The 21222-nt window shown below is 27.6% G+C and overlaps 2 protein-coding genes across 13 annotated transcripts in view; one reads left to right on the forward strand and one right to left on the reverse strand.

Moving 5' to 3' along the window:
- LOC107436498 (sulfotransferase 1C2A) overlaps positions 1 to 21222 on the reverse strand; it is a 148198-nt gene that overhangs the window by 17808 nt on the left and 109168 nt on the right. Inside the window, exon 1 of one of the 12 annotated variants that reach the window (XM_043050697.3) lies at positions 6874 to 7082. The exons of 9 other annotated variants lie outside the window; for them this stretch is intronic. The gene's annotated coding sequence lies outside the window, so the exon portion shown is untranslated. Of the gene's footprint in view, positions 1 to 2765; positions 3104 to 6748; positions 7083 to 21222 lie in introns of those variants that run through there. 2 more of the 12 variants (XM_071182447.2, XM_043050692.3) reach the window with 2 other exon arrangements.
- Positions 12977 to 21222, forward strand: part of LOC107445793 (uncharacterized) — a 124349-nt gene continuing 116103 nt past the window's right edge. The window contains exon 1 of the mRNA XM_087161380.1: positions 12977 to 13108. Within this exon, the coding sequence (XP_087017506.1) occupies positions 13096 to 13108 (13 nt within the window). The 5' untranslated portion in view covers positions 12977 to 13095. The remainder of the gene's footprint in view (positions 13109 to 21222) is intronic.

The raw sequence follows: 21222 nt of genomic DNA on the forward strand, positions 1-21222 counted from the left end.
TTCTACATTGAATGCACCATATCTGTAAATAAAAACCTCTATTTTCTTTCGATTATTTTGTGCTTCCGAGAATAGTTACCTAGAATAATACATTTTGGGTGGCAACTTTAGCTCACTTTCCCGTTATGTGTTGATCAATGATGAAGGCAGTAATCTTGACTCTGAATCCAAAATTGATATGGATAATGTTTGCTTTAACGTCACAGTATCGTGTTAAGATAAAAGAAACAACTTGAGCCAAGGGCAGTAAGGAACTATGGAACAATTCAATATGACGTTTTCCGTGACGTCAACTTGTCTCCATCCTTTGACAGGAACTAATATTGTGTTTAGTGTTGCTGCTCATTCTTTTACCAAACTGTATCATAAGTGGATGCTTGCTGATGCCAAAGAGGCATCAGCTTCTGATAAGGCCAAAGAGGAACATTATATTGGACAAGGTCAGGTCATCTGATATTGTTCGGTATAAGTCACATCAAATATGAAAAAAGATACTATTTTTAAACAAAATTTATAATAATTCTGATTGATATTGGTTTTAATGTTCCACTGTAAATAATAGAATAAAAAAGAATGGTGTTAATAATTACTATTAAATTATTAATAATCATGCAATTTTTCTGATTATAAAGTTAAATTTAATTCTTTATTTTCGACTTTTATGTCTTTGCTAAAGAAATATTTAAAAAAAATTAGTTATTGAAAAGTAAGTAAATTTTTGAGACATTTTATTTGTGTGTATGTTTGATAACAAGAAGATTTATTATGCTCTAGAATAAAGTATTTGTTGATTTTGATTAGATGGCATTGTGCTGCAATCTTTTTAAAGTGTTAAATTAAACCATGGAATCGTATAATCAGTTTTAAGATGGAATAACTGCACTAGTTCAACATGGCGCCGTCTAGATAATATAATAGTTCAATATGCTCTAAAATTGGTAATACTCTAAAATGGCTCTAAAATTGGTAAAGTTGATTGTAATCAACTTTTTATTTGAAAAATGACCCTGTTCAAAAGCTGACTGGAGTTTTCAGCCCTCTATTTTTCCCATTGCATTGATTCCTTCAAAATAGTTAAAATTTGTTTAAACATTTTTGTCTATCTTTATCTAATTTTAATCTATTGTAAATTACTTACATTGCAAAGCATAAAAATATTTCGACAGTTAAGTAATTAAATCAGCCTCTTTTGACGTAGTTCTTACGAAATAAAATTATAATAATAAAAAAAGTTTAGAAATGATTTCTGTTAAACTAATTGTTATTGTAATTGTGTTATTATAACTGTTATTGTAATTGTGTTATTTGCTTGTAAATTTAAAAAAAAAAAGAAATTCGAAATATTTTTCATTATTTTGAAATTTCAAATCAATTATATTCTAATGAACACGTTTATGTTAGAGTAAAATATAACCTTAGCAACATTGAAATAAAAATAAGTACCTGCAATATTTATTACAGTTAGTCATAATAAATAATTTTTATCTATAATACATTACAATGCGAAAAAAAAGTAATCTATATATAAAACCAAAAGTAATGCTGAGAGTGCAATTTTATAAGTAACTGTCATTGGAAAAAACAATAATTCAAATAAAATACCTTTCATTTCCTTCCAGCGGAAAGTTGGAGTTAATTTGCTGTTGTCCGCATAAACTAAAACTAAAATATTTGAATATAATAATAATGAGTGAATTTAAAATAATATTTAATTTATTTCCCAAAGCTGCTCCAAGTCCCCATCTACTATGATAATAAGTAAGCTTATTTCTGGAGCTAAAATTATATTTTATTAGTTCCGTAGAATCTAGTAAATAGTTTTAGAAGTAGAAGAGTATATTTTGGCGAACCACATTTTATTGCTACCCGAAATGTTAGGAAACCAAGAGTTTCTGATATCTGGAAGTAACTCTAAGGTTACCTAGTGTTAAAGTATAGAATTTCAGCTGAGTTTCTGTTTTAGTTTGTAGAACTCTACCCAAGAAAAAAAAAAGAAATGAAAGCTAAAAGCGTGTACAGTTTCTTAGTCTCTATTAGGATTTATAAATTGATTTTTGGAAAGCGACTGAATTTTCCTTGATAAAGTAAACACAAGGTAGAATACAAAAATATATTAAAATAGCCCGAGGTACTCCATAAGAATGTATTTTGTGCCATGTTTCAAAACTTTTAAAAAGTAAAATTGTTTCAGAAAGAGGTTTTTATTATTGAATTTGATATATGGAATGTTGACGAAATATTGGGTAATGTCTCGAAAGTATTGGTTTTTTTCTTAAATCTAAATATCTTGGAGAAATAAATGTATTCTCTTAAAGCGTCTAAGAATCAAAGCAAATATGTGTTTTATCAAATTCGTTTGTGAGAAAAAATATTTTACTTGAGATCGAAATTTCCTAGTATTGATAGCTACTTACTGCGTTTCATTTAGATTACTAATGTATTATTATTTCATTAAAAAAAATTCTACAATAAATTCTTTTTTTTTTTAAATTTAAATAATATTTTCCTTCATTTATTCATATTTTGATAAGGTAAAGTAAACTCAAAGCATAACAATACAATTTCTGTTTAACATGTCTTATGGCAGTTTTAGTTCTTACTTTTAAATAATTATTAATTCGTTAATTGAATTAAAAATTGCGTTCATGTAGTTAGTTCTACGAATTTTTCTCAAAATTATATTTGTTTTTAATTTGTTTTCAACAAGAAGCATGTGTGATACAGTATTCAATTTAAAAAGAAAATGTAATTTAACGTCTACTTACAGTATAATTGTTCAGTCAAGGCCCGTTTTTCAAGCTAAACCACAAAGTTCTTTAAATTTTTGTTATTTGTGCATAATTGTAACGTATTGGAGTATTAAGGGCAGGGTCCGTTTAAACACGCAGAATCGTCAAATCTACAGTCAAGCCGTTTTCTTTACTGTCATATACCATCAAATGAACGCTTGTCGTGGGCGTCATGAGAGAAAACTTTATTTTCCATCTTGAACTGATGATTATTTCATTAGTGGGCTCCGCTTCCTGCTTTCAACCTCTTAAGATTGCTTCACGATAGATTACTCGTTCCGCTCACTACTCTCCTTTTTCGCTATTCGCCTTCTGAAGCCTGATAAACTACATATTGTAAAAGTGCACTTTTAAAAAAGCCTTTTTTTAAAAGCTTATTCCACCCTTTTTCCTAATCGCCTTCTGAAGTCTGTTATAGACCCATTTGAAACGCGATTTAATATAAAATATTCATAACTTCGATCATCTATTAAAATATAAATATTTTGTTCTATTTTAGCACTGAAAATGAATGCGAATATAATAACAATAATTGGGAGAAAATAACAATAATTTTTGCATTTAAAATCAGCGATTATTAATTTCATCATGTCATCATGTATTTGCGTGTACAAGCTACAAGTACAAGTATAAGTATAGTACAAGCTTTCATGATTTAAATCCTAAGTTTTTGAAAAAGAAAAATACGAAAGCACATTGGGTTTTTTTCCGTTATAAACTTGTATAAAATGAAGTGAAACTGTAGAAGTAAAATACCGTATTTTTTATTAGTATCAAAACTCATTAACGACAATTTCACTTCCATCTAAACTCTTTCAAGTACTGAATATCCACGATGGCTCAATGGTTAAAGATGCAGAGCTGTCACTGCGAAGGACTATAGTTCGATTTTCAGTGGCGATTTGAAGCCCACTCAGCATCAAATCGATGGGTTCCAGCTAATATTTATTCCAATTTTTCAGTCTTGTTTAAGTAAAGAAAATAAATTGAATTAATCTGAAATTAATTAAAATATTGGAGAATATTATCTATTGATTAAAAATGCAAATAAATTTAGGAGGGGGAACTGATTGTTTAAAATATAAAGTGAAATTAAATTAAATTTGCCCCAAATGTTATTGTAACACGATAAATATACATCGTATTTAATTTTTTTTAATTATTTTTTTTATCGATTTGAAACTAAAAATGAATATACAGATGTCTAAGATGACGTCACTTGACATACTCACTTGGCTGAAAATTTATCAATGATTAATCAGTTACTAGCAACAACCAATTGGAATGCGTTTCATTTCAAAGTAAAATAGTGCAAACTACTGGTAACATCTACAAAGTTATAGCAATTGATTTAATGATAGCAGTCAACTGATCTAGTTCTCTGTTGTTAGCAAAAATCATAATCACAAAAAATTAAATTTTAAACACATTTTTAATTTTCCAAAAAGAAAACAACTTATTTTTCCATGATCTATATGAATTTATTCATTTTTCCTAATTATTATTCGCTTAGATGGAAGTACAAAGGGAAAAGGGAAAGAACTACATTTACGACTTTACAGGGTGTTAAGAATGAAGATTTATTTGAAACGCTTGCGCCTAACTTTCTTTTGACATAATAAATCCTCACCTTTATCACGCGCCAGCAGCTTGTTAAATTTTCACACCCTCAGCTAGACTATAGTTTCCAAAAAGATCTTAAACAAAGACGACACTATAATCTTTCTATCTTTTAGAACAAGAAGTCTTCTAGATCGTTTCTTTCAAATTGAAAAAGAGAAATATTAGATAGTTAAAACTAAACACTAATATTTTTAAATATTATTTTATCATATGCATACAGGATATTCAGTAATAATAGCTATTAGTTTATAGAATCATCGTCACAAATGGAGTCAAAGAAGTAGACACAGTATTGATTTTTTGTTCTTGTTTAATCAAGACAGCTTTTAGTTTATATTTCTGGAATGTTGTTGTTGTCGTATGCCATTAAGGCATTGTGCGTGCGATTGCTCTTGCTTTCCAGTGGCGCCACCTGTGGCCAAGAATTCAACTTATGCCACACACATACGTCACACCTGTTGATAGGGTGGGCCCATTCATTCATCCATAGATCGTTATTTTGACCTGAACCAGATATGGATCAATTTCCTGTCAAGAACCCCCACAGATAAAATTTGTCATGGGAACATAGAGGAATCTGCGACCCGACAGTTTCAACGTGCACCAGTCACCATTTACTACACGCAGAGTTTTCGGCCGGCTGGATTCAAAATTCTTACGAATATGACTACAGCACCCTACCAACTAGGCAATTCCGGCTCCAGATTTCTAGAACCATTATCACAAATAAAGTGAGTCAAAGACATATACACCCTATCGAAATCTGCCCATCCCCTGTTTCGCTTAGGGCTGGCACCTGATCCCTTTTGTTCTCTGTGCAAGAGCCAAGCTGTTTTGGATGGCGGCCACATCCTGTGCTGCAGGGCCTTCCGCGGGTCGTCGTCTACCGAGCGATATTGGGAGGCAAGAGCGCTCCTGAGGAAAAGACTTTTTACTTTCTTGTTTTGTTCCTGTGTTTTTGCTTCTTAACATGTCAATTCACCGCTACCATTTGAAATAAATAAATCTGTCCATCCACTCTTAAGAATAGAGGGGGAAAATATCAAAACCAATCTGATTTCTTGGTGGCACTTAGATGAGTTTCTATGAAAAATATTCTAACTTATCTCTATTTCATTCAGCAAAGAAACATGTTTTGATGTGATACGTTTTCACAGTAATGATTCGCCAGGTTTTGATAACGTTTTTTTTCTTTACTTGGAGCATTATTGGATGACTTGATGCATATTTTTTATTTGCTTTCTTTTTATTAGAATTCCGTAAAATATAGCAAAGATGGTCATAATTCAGAGAACACCCTATACATTTAGGTAATATATTATGCATATTTAAATTTGTAAGTCAATTATGCCGGCCATTTAAAAATAAAGTTGCCCGATGATTACTAAGTTTTGCAATGCGTGATTTACTTCTGGAAAGTTTTATTTCAATAGGAGCTATCCAATAACCGCATGAACTAAACTGCCTATTAGACTAAAATAATTTTAATTCGATATAACTAATAATAAATTCATAATTTGGATTAAAGAGTAAGCATTAAAAATACATTTTATGCTCAAGTTATAATGATAACAAACAGTATATTTTTAATCTGTATATTTATTATTTTCTGCGGTAACTTTTTTGAAGGAATATGAATACGAAATTACCTTTAACTTGTGAAATTAATAAATGAAAAGTTTTGAAATACAAAATTAAATATAGAGACAAGTACTTATTTCATTAAATATCAAATTTTAAAATATAGAGTAAAATAAAAAGAGTAATATTCATAAATATAGAATTTCAAAGTACAAAATAAATATAGAGGTAAGTATTTATTTAAATAAATATTATAGTATTAAAGTATTGAGAGAAGTTTTAATGTAGAACAGAATTGAATACAGAGAGAAATATTTATTTTATTAAATACAGAGTTTCAAAGCATGGAGTGAAATATAGAGAAGGGTATTATTATATATATATAGAATTTTCTTGCTGACTTCCAAGTTTTAATACTATTTTGAAGATAATACTTTAATACTTTTCGTCGTTCCCAAAATTGATCAATTTATTTTATTATTGTTAAATATTTAAAATTACATATTTACATATATACAAAAGGAAAAATAGAAAGAAAGGGTGAATGCATTATCAGCACATCATGCTTAGCATATGGTTTTATTACGTATAATTTTTAGACAGTTAAGTTGTAAGATTAGTTAACATATTGTAAATTAGAAATTTGGGTGGAGTGTTTTACCTACTCGAACAAAGCATATACATACAAAAATTTTAAATGCAGTTTGCATCCATAAATATAACATAGAATTGATTTCATCACAAGTTCAACATACCAAACTGAATTAAGATGAAAAAAGGCCTAAAAATTTGATATTATATGACGTTGATACAATTTGATTACATTTCGAGCGGAAATGCAACAAGGTTAAAGCAATTAGGGAGTGGAATATTGACTCACGTGTCATGCAGTGTCATCACAGTCATTGCTTTAATTTAGTATAAATTAATTGTTATAAAACTTTTAAATGCTAAATTTGCAGTTCCTTGAAATTTCTAAAATGCTAAGTACGCAGATATTTTCCATGCTTTTTACAAATCTTGTGCACAAATATCGATTTCAAATACCGATTACCAATTACCGATTTTTTTTCCTTCTAGAAAATAAACTGTGAATTTTTATTATCGTTTCCTTTATCTCACCGTTTCTTTATGTTCTTTGCTTATCGAAAAAGTTTCAATAATCTCGATTATTGGCTTTCAACACCCTTTTGAGATGCCTTATCTCTTAAGTAAAAATATTAGATCTGTTAAAGTAAATATATTTTTCATTAAATTTAATAAAGATATCGATATTTTCTTCGTGCAGTTTTCATGATCATTTTCTTTTTTATTTCTTTTTAAAACAAACAATAAAATTTAATTGAGTAATAGAAACATTATTCTGAATACAAAAGTTTTTTTTTTTTAAAGTTTTGGGAAAAGGCGTTACTTCAATTTATAAAAATTAACTTAGTTTTTATATTCCAAAATTCGATTTTTTTAATACTTTAAGTTAGTATGGATTATTTTTAACGGACTAAATATATTTTCGGGGTGGTAGTTTCAACATGTCATTTTCAGAACATAGATTGTAGAAGATAGTTTTAATTCGTGGCTCGTTAAATAATTAGGATTTTGCTTTTAAGATCTTTAATTAAAAAAGCTAATTTATAACATAATATAATCAAAAAACATTTTACGATAAAAAATTTATGTATAAATATTTATTACTTATTAAAATGTATGTTTATTTTTACGTAAGTTTATTATTTTTTTTAAAGATATAAATTACGTTTCAGTTTTTACGATGTATATTTACAGTATATTTGAAAGTCAATTTATTCTTTAATAAATATTATATACATATGTAATGCCATATTTCTTGTATGCATAACTTTTCGATTTTATTAAAAATGCAAAAATTTTAAAACTTGAAAATGAATATAAATTTTTGAAAACATTGTTTTAGACAAAAAAAAATTAAAAAAAAAAATACTCACAACTACCAGAATATAGCATTTACCGTGTTTCTGGCTCTATGGGAATAACAAAAAACTAAGTAATTTTTAACGAATCGATTTGACAATTATTTTGGTTGAAACAACAAAAAAATATAATTTTATAATACGTGATAAAATTTGGTAAATGTGGTAAACTTTGATAGTTTCATCATGATACCTTAGATCATGGCATAAAAATCATTTATTCGGATGAATTTACTTTTCAGTTTTGTATTTCCTACTAATTATGTGCTAATAAGAAGTATATTTTTGAAAACCAAAATTTCCTGTAAATCATTACCATATGAATAAGAAAAGTTACCAAATGAATTTTTTTCATACTGTATATTTTGGTTTAACGAAATCAGAGTTTTTACCGGACATGTCTGTACTATACAGTTAGGTGATTTTACTTGAATTTATTCTTTCTGTTTGAGTGATTCGTGCTACAACGAACTTTTCAAACTTTATCTCGAATATTTTATGAATTTTGCAACCTTTATTATAACTTATTTAGGAAGTAATCAAAAGAATACTATTTGCACGGAGAAAAAAGTATGGTTAAAACTATCAAATTATGATACATTTTACAGTATTTCTGGCTTTTTGGGAGCATCAAAACGCTCGGTAATCTTTCTGGAAGCACAATGGTGATGATTTTGGTAAAACTAACAATGAAATAAGGTTATATAACCTGTGATAAAATTTGGTAAATTTATGATGAAACTTCAAAGCATGGCATAAAAATCATTTATTCGGTTAAATTTACTTTTCAATTTCGTATTTTTCACTTAAATGTGAGGTAATAAGAACTATAATTTTGGAAACCAGAATTTCCGGTAAACCGTTATCATGAGGACGGAAGAATTGCCAAATAAATGCTTTAAATAGTCTCTTTCACATAACAGAAATGTAATCTTTATTTATGAAATAAAGCCATATTACATGGTAAAATGCCTTATGAAACCGAAACTCATTCAAATTAATAGATATTTCGAGATTTTAATACATCTTCATCCTGTCTTATGATTACATCTTCCTGCGTCATTTCTAACAAAGAAGTCTGGGTATTGTAGATCACATGATATGAAAAAATAACAACTGTATGCAGCATGTGAAAAAAGTGCTCACTTGTCTTTTGATAATGATGTAGTGAATGTGTTTCCAGGAGCTCTGTTCCACGTAAATTTTGTACATAACTTTTCTTTACTCTTTTTCATCAATAAATGCTTAGTAAAAATTATTACGTTATTATCCTTACAAAAAAGGAATATAAAATACGACTGCAATTATTATAGACTGCGAAAAAGATTTTCAGTTCGTTTACTTAATAATTTAATTCTATAGTTTTATTTAACTTCGATTAGCTTTCCTAAGATAGAAGAAGTTAGATCAAGTTTTTATCATAATCGAGTTTCGATCTTCGCCATTAATCAGTTAAGATGTTCATTTACCTCCTATTCATTAAAATATCTTTTTACTTTTAAAACATATTTCATTACATACGCTTTTATATTAGTTACGTTTAAAAACTCAAATTAATGAAATAGAAAACAAAGTCTTTACACGTAAATATTATTGCAATTATTGTACGTAAACATTACAATACACGTAAGCGTATTGTAATGAGCACAGAAGTCTTAATAATGCAATTATAGTATAATAAATATAATATTTGCGCCTATAAAATTTACTATACTATATTAAAATAATTGTTTGTTTTTTTAAAATTAAGATTAATTTCAAGTTTATGAGAAATTATATTTGCATCACAATTATTTCCGCAAATAAAATTATACTACGATATTAAAATAATTGATTTTCTTTTTAAATTAAAATTAATTTCAAGTTTATGAGAAATTATATTTGCATCACAATTATTTCCGCAAAAAAAATTATACTACGATATTAGAATAATTGATTTTTTTTTTAAATTAAAATTAATTTCAAGTTTATGAGAAATTATATTTGCATCACAATTATTTCCGCAAATCAAAAGAAACGCCGAATAGGAAGCATCTAAATATAAAAACCATAATTTTTTAATAATAAGTCGAAAAAGTCATTTAGTTTTTTTTAATCACTTATAAATTTAAAAATTTTATTTTCATTTTTTAACTTTATTTCAAAAAAAGTACTTAACAATCACAACAATAAACATTTAGCTTTCAATACTGAATAAATGTTAAAGATTCCATAGCTTACGCGAACCACTGTTCCGCGTAATTGCAAACAAATTTATTCACACCTCCCTTTCATATAATTTACTTATTTTCTTTGGATTCCTTAAATGCAACAGCCCCACAGCGTTTAGCACAGCTGGAGCTTTTCGCACAAGCCGCAAACATTGTTGCATGTGTCATGATCAATAATAGAATCAATACGGCCGTTTTATCGAAACACAAGCTCTTTTATTTTCCCGGAAATAATGACTATCTTGTCAGAAATATGAAGTGATTATATTTGAATGCAGTGATTTCTATCTGTGTTATCTAAATTTAATAAGCATGATGGTGTAATCTAAATTAGGTTATGTTTATGTTTATTTAATAAATCTAGTAATAATAATTTTTGTTATCATCTAAATTTAATAAGCTTGATGGCGTAATCTAAATTAGGTTATGTTTATGTTTATTTAATAAATCTAGTAATAATAATTTTTGTTTTCATCTAAATTTAATAAAGTTGATGGTGTAATCTAAATTAGGTTATGTTTAGGTTTATTTAATAAATCTATTAATAACTAACAACTTTTTCACGAGAAAATATTAACTTTTAAAAAATTTATTCAGTTTAATTGCTTCCATTTTTAAATATAATGTTGAGATTTTAATGAATTAAATGAAATTTTTTAAATTGATGGTTTATTTATAATATATGGTTGACAAGTTTGGTTTATTTACGACATTTTAAACAGGCTATTTATATATATTTTTAAAATGGACGGCTCAAGCTCTTTTATCTTGACGGAAATTATGAGTATCTTGTCAGAAATAAGAATTGATTATGTTTGGATGCAGTGATTTCTATTTTTGTTATCATCTAAATTTAATAAGCTTGTTTGTGCAATCTAAATTAGGTTATGTTTATGTTTGTTTAATAAATCTAGTAGTAACTAATGACTTTTTGATGAAAAAACATTAACTTTTAAAAAATTTATTCAGTTTAATTGTTTCCATTTTTAAATATAATGCTGGGATTTTAATGAATTAAATGAAAATTTTTAAATTGATGATTTATTTATAATATATGGTTAACAAGTTTGGTTTATTTGCGTCATTTTAAACAGTTTATTTTTATATTTTTTTTAAATGGATAGTTTAATTTGCTCTTATACTTGTTAAAATAGGAGGTTTAGTTTCAATGAATAAAATAGGTAGCTTAATTTGACTTGTTGATATAAAATATATACTCGTTAAAATGGATAGTTTATTTTTACTGAATTAAATGAATGTTAAATTGAATATTTATATTTTTTGAATCAAGTGTTGATGATCTATTTATTTACAGTAATACTAATTGCATACTCATTGGAATGAATAATTAATTTATAGTTGGTGGAATGAAAGATAAATTTACAGTCAATAAAATATGTTTTATAGGTTAGTTTTAATGAATAAAATAGATGGCTTAATTAGACTTGTTGATATAAAATATATATTCGTTAAAATAGATGGTTCATTTTTACTGAATAAAATGAATGATAAATTGAATATTTATATTTTTTGAATCAAGTGTCATGATATATTTATTTACAGTAAAACTAATTGCATACTCGTTGGAATGAATAATTAATTTATAGTTGGTTATATGAAAGATAAATTTACAGTCAATAAAATATGTTTTATATGTATGATGTTTAGTCTACACTCTTTAAAACTAGTGATTTAAATATACTTCTTGAGACATATATATAATTTATTCTCGTTGAAATGGAGGATCGATTACTCAATGAAATAGATGATTCATTTAGGATGATTCATTTATACTCGTTAAAACATATTTTATTTTATAACAATTTAAACTAGTCTTGTGTGTGTGTGTTTTTTTTATAAATGTAAATTAGATTATTTATTTATACTGGGTGAAAGGAACGATTCAATCATAATCGTTAAAATAAATGATTCACTTATTCTTTTGATAATGGTTGATGAATTTATATTCATCGAAGTTGATGAATCATTTATATACTTCCCGAAATGGAATTTTTATCTACGTTTTTTTAAATATAAATGAATGATTCTTCAATTTAAAAATAGAAAGTTCTTTTTCTTAATTTTATTTAATTTGTAGGAGCATTGCCTAATTTTAAATAAATCTGTTCTTTATAGAAATCTATTATTTAAAAATCTATTTCTTAAATTATTATTTTTATTTTATAAAAAGCTATAAATGAGAAGATGTCTAAAATTTAGGCATTTGGAAAGCCTAAAAACGTCTTAAGGAGTAGATTTTATTGTTGTCGTTGATTATTATCTGGATTAATAATTTATTGCATTTAGTAGCCTTCAATTATCTAAATAATTACCTAAACACCCAAATAGTACTACAATTAAGGGTAAATTATCTATTTAATCAATATAATGTGAGTATTTTTAAATTATCTACCTGAATAATAAAAGTAATTTGATTAATTATCAAAAATAAAATATAATAAGAAATGCTAATTTTGACCACGAACATTTTAGCATTTCATTGCTTACAATTCAACCATGTTAATAGATATTTTTAATTTGTTAAAGAATTTGTTGTGCATGCACCAGTTAATACAATTTTGAATGCGGAAAGTTTAAAACAAAGGTAATTCGAGTACAGAGAACCACAAGAATTACGTCTTCTTAAAGTTATTTAAATTATCTATGCTAAACATTTTCAAATATGTTTAATTTTACTTCGTGAGCAAGTAGTAGTACATATTTCCTATGAGAATTAAAGCTTAACTCAGGTATCTCTTACATCTCATCTTTATTTCAGTACCAGCTTTTAGGATTAAATCATTTTGAAATATCGTGAGTTATCATGAAACGACTTTCAAACAAATAGAAAGTCTTGGAATAAATTCAGTTGTTTCGAGTCTCAAAGGTACCTAGAACAAATTGTTCAGCATGTTTAAAATGAAGTAGCAAGCATTATGTACTGCAATGAATAAAAGAGGTATGTATTTAAAATAGATGATTTAATTAATTGGGAGTTTACGTTGATACTATACACTCCCTGTACGAAAGATTTGAAGCAAATTGCGCCTGTACGAAAGATTTTTTTCGATCCTACGTATCTTAGCGTTTTGTTAGCGTGGTTTTACAAAGCTACAAGCACGCTACTCACAGCAGCTAAATGTTGTTTTTTTGTTTAATCCTACTTCCGAATTGATTTAATCAAAAAATTAATTTTATTGGTTTTAATTTAAAATTATGGTTGTCTAATTACACTAAGTTCATAAGAAGGTTCATATTTTCCCACTTATTTAAATAACAGAATGTATATATTTTAATTATACGATTTAGTTGGAAAAAATTTAACTTACATAACATTCCATTGCAAACGTTTGTTTTGATTTTGCGGTCGAAATTAAGATGATATTATACTACATTAGCGGTTTTTAACTTACAGGTTTTTGCAGAATCTATTTTTTTCATTCACGTAAGTTTGATTTTTTTTTAAACAGGAGCACGAGCATTTCTCCAGAATTGGCGCATGCGTCAATTACTTCAAATCTTACGCATGGGAGAGTACGGACTGTAACGAAAAAGTGCAAAATCTCCGTAATAATTGAAAATGATTAAAATTGAGTAATATCTATATATATATTTCTCTTACACGGCGATAAAAAAAAGCCTCATTACAACTCTCCGAATGGCAACGCTAGAAAATCAACCAATAATTGCCGCTAAAAATGTCACATGCCAAATCTAGATTGGGTGGCTCAACATATAGCGCTTCTAAAAACGGAAACTGAAATAACCAGAGTGTAAAATATTATGTGCTTATGCGCATCGTATTTTTTGTTAAATAATTTATTTATTATATATCAGTTTATAGATGGTAACGAGAAGAGTTTTGTGGTTGCTATGGTGACTAATTAGAAGGTAAATTGTTTTTTTGAGTGAGTGTGAGATTTGTTTTTTGGAACTGCGATGCTGTAATTTTATTGTTTAGTTAATAAACCTTCCTTTTATATTAAACGTGACAGTAGTTTCCTTAATTATTTGATTCGAAGTCCTTGGAGTTTTATTTGAGGTCAGTTTATTTTGTATTTTTTGACAAGAGAGAGCATTCTCACCAAGCGAGATTTCTTCCGAAATTCAATGTTTTGTTTATGCAGGGTTTTTCCATTGCAATTTCTCTTATTTAAATTTTTAATATACTTAATTATAGTCAAAATTTTAACCTTTTTAAAAAGATATCAGTTTTAGAAATTTTATCTTAAGATTTTATACTATAGCACATTTCTAATAGGTTTAACGAATTACATGTCATTTATTTGAATTCAAATTTATTTTAATGACTTAGTATTTACTAAAAAGATGTAATTTAAAAAAAAAAAAAAAGTTGTTATATGGATTTGAATGATTGTTTTGAATTCTTAGAATTTTGTGCATTTGCAATGTACCTAAGTTAGTAGCGAGCGAAGCAAACCATATAACATTGCGTAGCAATTTTCGGGGGTTGGCGAGCGTTAGCGAGCAGGGGGCACAGCCCACTAGTTTGTTGTAAACTTAAACTGAGTTAAGACATAATTTGAGCTGTGTTGAGGTGAATCAAATGCATACAATGTTAAAAATACAGTCACATATTAAAGCACACAATGCTATGGCTCAATGTAAACGAAAACAGTAGTCAGCTCGATAGATGGTACAGGGCTGACAGGGCCGGATTAAGCGCACGTGGGGCCCTAGGCCATTCAAATTTTTGGGGTCCTTAGATTAAATTTTTTTCTCGTATATTTTTTATTTATTCAAATATAAAATTATTTATATATCTTTTCATTTAAGAAAGTATATTTAAAATAAAAGTAAATGGTAATAAATAAAATTTTACTTTATTTTATTAAATTAGAACTAAAAAATAATCATAATATTTTGAAAAAATTTGAAAAATCCTTGTTTTTTTAAATTTTTTAAAATTTATTTTCAAAAAATCCATTTTAAGGGAGCCCGTAATCATTGGGGGCTCCAGGTCATAGCCTAATGGGCAATCCAGTCCTGAGGGTTGAACATAAATTTTACGGCTACAGAAGAAAAATTGCTCGAAATACAAAATGTCTTACAATATGTTTGAAAACTTTTGTTAGAGACTTCTTAAAAATTGTTAAGGCTTTGATTCTCATCCATCTCTTTTATTAATACTCATCACTTTCATTAGTTATGTTTGTGAAAAAGTAAAGGTTTATTAGTTTTTATTGTTATTTCTTTCGCATAATAATATTAATTAATAATTATTTGTAGAAAAGTTTTATATAAGTATAATGAAGTTCCTTTTTTGTCAGGCCTTTCCAGCTGGATCCTGGGTCCATTGAGACTATTTTCAGTTTTAAGTATGGCTATGTATCGGAACCTATTAGGATTGCAGAAAATTTGTCACTGTTATTATGTTTCAATCTTTACCTGAATTTACTTGGCAGATTGCCCACAGGGGGAATCAGGAGGGAGGGGGGGGGGCACTTCACCATACCTATTATTGGAGGGATAATTTTTAAAAAAATATTTTATGCAGATAAGTAGTTTGAAAATTGTTAATTAGATTTAAGGAATATTCTTTACTATTTAAGGGGCATTTTTTATTATTTTAGAGGGGGAATGATATTTAAAATTCTAATCTAATATAGCTAAATATCTTATATCATCAATGCACAGCTCTTCAATAACAAAAAATAACAAATAAGAGAAACGTATTTACAACTTGTAATTAGTTTGAGGTAATCAAGAATCTTTTTAGATGATGAATTAAATTTCCAAATCTTATTTTTTGGAGAGTTATGGAGTGATAATTTCCTAAAATTTTTTTCAGCCAACTTTTTAATTTACATAATAAGAAAAGAACATTTATAACCAGTGGATCGGTTGAACTAAAAACATTAATTTTATTTATTTATTTATTTTTAGAGCGAAGGGGATAATTTTTAATAGCATTTGTATGGGGTGATTATCTTGATCATTTTTACTGCATCAATATTATATCCGAAAAAACTTCGGAGTTCTCATATACATGTAATTTTTGCAACAAATTATTATTTCCAATGATTGCAGTATAATAACTCTCTTCTCAAAGAAGATGGCATTCATAAAATTTTAATTAACTGGTTATTGCGGGTTTAACTTTTAAATTTTGACAGACAAATCAAATTCCTTTCACCCAGTTTACAAAGAATTGAAAAGTAATGCCAACATTGAATCTGCAATGGATCGTGAAAGAGTAGAAGAAAAATGTTTTCTCGAACATGATGAAGAGGGAGGTTACGAAGCAAACGGGAGACTTATGGATTTCACTCAGCATTTAATCAACCAGTTTTCTTGTTGCTAGATTTTTAGGGCGGGGAGGGAGAGTTTCATCAACTGTTAACAACATAAACTGCTACAAAATATTTTGTCGAGGGGGTCCGAAGCAAATGAAAAATGACAACATAAACATTCTCCATCATGTATGAAAATTGAAACTTTCACATGTAATCGGAAAAAAGTACTAGCAAAACAATCAGGTAAAAAAAAAACAATGAAAAATAAAGCATTAGAAAAAAATTTAATATCTAATCTGTAATATTAATCATCTAATCTATAATGCCATCTAATGTCTAATTTATATTATAATCCTATAAAAATAATACTTTTTTCAACAACTCTAAAAAAGCAAACAAACTGCATAATATAATGAAAAATTTCATCATTTCTGTAAATATTAATGTTTAATTGCATGCATTTCATATGCGCTGACATTTTATAAATATTTCTAGCAGTGAATCTAAGAGAGATAGATCAAATACAGGTAATCATATATATATATATATATATATATATATATATATATATATATATATATATATATATATATATATGTAATAACAGGGCTCCAACCCTGCTATCAGTGTTGTATTTAGCTTGAAATAATTGCAGTCATAAGCCATCAGACGTTCTAAACAGGTTTATTTAAATATAGGCTGGTACTGCTAACAAGTCACGTCCCCACTCCTGAAAAGGAGGGGGAGTGGACAAGACTCCGGACAATTCCGGCACAGCTTATCGGGATCACATCATGATGAAAGGACACGCAAAACTATGCGCTCTTACGTTTTATACCAACATAGATTTAGGGTAAAAAGGCACCTTCGTACATTCCTTGTATCCTTACGCATTAAGGAAAATCATTTCTGCTTCCTTATATGGAATTGAAAAAGGGAACGATTCTAAAAATAACTCTTCCCTTGAAATATAAATCTATTTATATTTCAATGGTATGTTTTCAGCCTTGAATTCCCAAAATAGAATCTCTCTACGCTTATTCTTTAACAAAGACATTTTATGAAAACGAAAGAGTTTTAATTCTTTTATTAATACAAAAGTATTTACTTCTTGTATTACATCCCCCCCAAAAAAAAAATTTTGGTGAGTCAAAATAAAAAATTTAGAAAACTTTAAATTTAAAATTTTTAGGTTTGTACGACTGTTCCTTTTTCCCTACTACAAACAACATTTTTTCAATTATGTAAAGAAGAAAAAAAATTATTTACAATGACAAAAATATGAAAAACATGATTATGCAATTTATCTATTTAGTAACTAAACAGAAAAAAAAATGAAACATGTTTATAAACTATTCTACTAAAATTTTCAAAAAAAATTTTCACACAAAAATATACAACTTTTTATGGAAACGAACTGGACAACAAGTGTCATTTAATCAGAATTTAAGATTCTGTGTGGTTAAATGATTATTTACTTGATAAAATACAACTATTCTACTAAAATTTTCAAAAAACTTTTCACACAAAAATATACAACTTTTTATGGAAAACGAACTGGACAACAAATGTCATTTATTCAGAATTTAATTTCAACATTTGTGGGTTGTGATATTTCCTATGCTTTAAAACATGAACTATTTCAAAATTTTGTTTACTTAAATTTCTTTTTATTTATTTTGTTTTTGTAATCAGTTTCTTGGTCATTCTTTCCTTTTCCTATTTTTCCTTTTATTTTTTGTTTTTGTTACCCTTTACATATTTTTTCGTCGATATTAACCTGATAATGAACGCATCCATTACCTAGATCTATCTTCGAATCATTTGAACTTTTTGGACATTCTTTCTTTCTATTTTTTGATGTTTACTTTTACTGAAACATCCTTAACATTCATTTTTTCGATGCTTACTTTTTTGAAGCATCATTCTTTTCTTTTTTCGATGTTTACTTTTTTTTTTAAACATCTTTTTCACCATTTTTAACCTTAACATTTTGAGAATTCTGCTGTTTAATGTGCAAAGATAAGTTGTCACTTTTAGAATTAGCAGAGATGATCAGTCTCTTACCAAATAGAATAACAACTGGCCCGACACAATCAATAAACAAACAAAAATCCCTGCAAGTCTACAACCCTACTAAAGCACATGGTAAATCAGTATCAAGTATAAAAACTTAGCTGATTTAAAAATTTAGCCTATCGTAATAAGGGAGTCTCACAAATTTTGTTAAGTGTTAACTGTCCGTTTGTTTGGGTTTCACATTTTTTTAAAATAGGAATTTTTAGTTTTGACCAAGTCCGAAAAAGTAAGAGAATTACAAATTTCTTCAAGTTTATTTGAAAACTCTTCATTTTTTAAGTTCAAAAGAAAGTTCTGAACAATTTAATTTTTCATGTGGTTAAATCTAAAAATCATTTGGAAACAAAAGTTAAAAACTTAATTTAGTTTGCCGTCACTAGTTTAATTTACGTTTGAACCATACTTACTTTTTTTTTCCAAAAAAAACATTTTAAATGCACTAAAGAACAATATTATATCACAATTTTATATAAAAAAAAATATATAAACACAAGAAATACAATCTAACTCTTAATTATTTTCTATTCAATTATTCATAATAAAATATTTAGATTACTACTCATATCCAATATTACTAAAATATTTAAGCATAACATTGAGAAAGAAACAAAAATGAGAGAAAAAAAAATATATCTACAGTAAATCCTTTGCATTTGCTACACTTTTGACCTTCATCTATATCGTTGAAGAAGAAAAAATATATCACTTTTTTTTTTCTTTCGCGCACTTGAATCGTAGCAATTCATGAATATCCATGATTAAGATTCGCGCACATTCACTTTTTATTTCACAACTTGAGTAGTAAGAATTGTAGGATCACTCGGTGTCGAATCACTACTATGTTTGATGTTTCTTCCAACTTAGAGGCACTATGGAATTGTAGGGTCATCGGATGGGATACTTTCACTGGTTTCAGAGGGACACTCTCCAGCATTCCAGGCGCGACGAGGTACCAGTAGTACGGGTGGAAAATCGCCATCCTTCCTTCCTTCAACGTTTTTTTCACTGCCGATTTTTTTCTCCTCCGGGGTTGATGGAAAATTTCAACGTAGCAGTCACAGCCGGTCAAAGATTTCCTCAGCAAGCAACTATGCTGCCGACTTGTAATATCCTGGCGGGTTGTAATAACAGGGCTCCAACCCTGTTATTAGTGTTGTATTTAGCTTGAAATAATTGCAGTCATAAGCCATCAGACGTTCTAAACAGGTTTATTTAAATATAGGCTGGTACTGCTAACAAGTCACGTCCCCACTCCTGAAAAGGAGGGGGAGTGGACAAGACTCCGGACAATTCCGGCACAGCTTATCGGGATCACATCATGATGAAAGGACACGGAAAACTATGCGCTCTTACGTTTTATACCAACATAGATTTAGGGTAAAAAGGCACCTTCGTACATTCCTTGTATCCTTACGCATTAAGGAAAATCATTTCTGCTTCCTTATATGGAATTGAAAAAGGGAACGATTCTAAAAATAACTCTTCCCTTGAAATATAAATCTATTTCAATGGTATGTTTTCAGCCTTGAATTCCCAAAATAGAATCTCTCTACGCTTATTCTTTAACAAAGACATTTTATGAAAACGAAAGAGTTTTAATTCTTTTATTAATACAAAAGTATTTACTTCTTGTATTACATATATATATATATATATATATATATATATATATATATATATATATATATATATATATATATATATATATATATATATATATATATATTCAAAAAAGTGAATAAATAAGCATTTTATATGCATTTTTGTTGTTTGCGGAAATGAGGGGGAGGCTTTTTTTTTCAAATTCAGGAAGATGGGCAGCCCTCTTACTTGGAGGGCCTAGAGTCACTTTTAGACCGAAAAGAGTTTTTACTTTCTCCACCTTAATCTACACTTTGAATTATAGGAATTTCCATATCTATTCAATAGCTAATTAATGTTTTTGAATGTTTTTATTTCCCTTTATTTGTTGAAATGTATTATTTTGAACTTTTTTTCCAAGTTACAAATTAAGCGGTTGCAATTTTTTTTAAAACTTGAGCTTCGAAAAACTTAAAACTTTTTAAAAATTTTAAAAATAAGTTACAACTTTAAAATTTAAAGTTTTGTTACTGAGTTCAATTGAGTATATTTAAATAAATAAAATGACATGGAAATTTAAAAAAAAAATTAATTAGGTACCGAATAAATATGGAAATTTCGTCGCACGCATAATTTTCCTCTAGTTGGCATGGAGGAGGTAAAATCCTTTTTCAACTTGTCCGCTAAGTTTTATTTTAACAATAAATTCATATTAGATTCGTGACATCATGCACCGCGTTTTTAAACTTAAAATCGCATATATCATCTGCAAAGATATCACATGCAATGATCCAATTACGTTTAGTGACAGCGTATTATTATGTTTACGTACAATTTCATATGTTTTTATCATGTTTATATGCATATTTGATTTGTAATCTCTCTCTCTGTGTATATATATATATATATATATATATATATATATATATATATATATATATATATATATATATATATATATATATATATATATATATATATATATATATATAGGTGGCGTACGCCATATGTATCTTTTTGTATCTTATTTGCATACATATATACCGTATGCAAAGAGTTTGCATCATATTAGATTTTAGCCTTCAATGTCATTTTTCAGAGAGTCATTTAAACAAAAAACAGCAACGTATACGCGATGTTTATAATTCTCCGTAAG

This window comes from Parasteatoda tepidariorum, chromosome 4 (assembly GCF_982258835.1).
Source record: "Parasteatoda tepidariorum strain Cologne lab strain chromosome 4, Ptep-v5.0, whole genome shotgun sequence".
NCBI classification, from domain to species: Eukaryota; Metazoa; Arthropoda; class Arachnida; order Araneae; family Theridiidae; genus Parasteatoda; species Parasteatoda tepidariorum.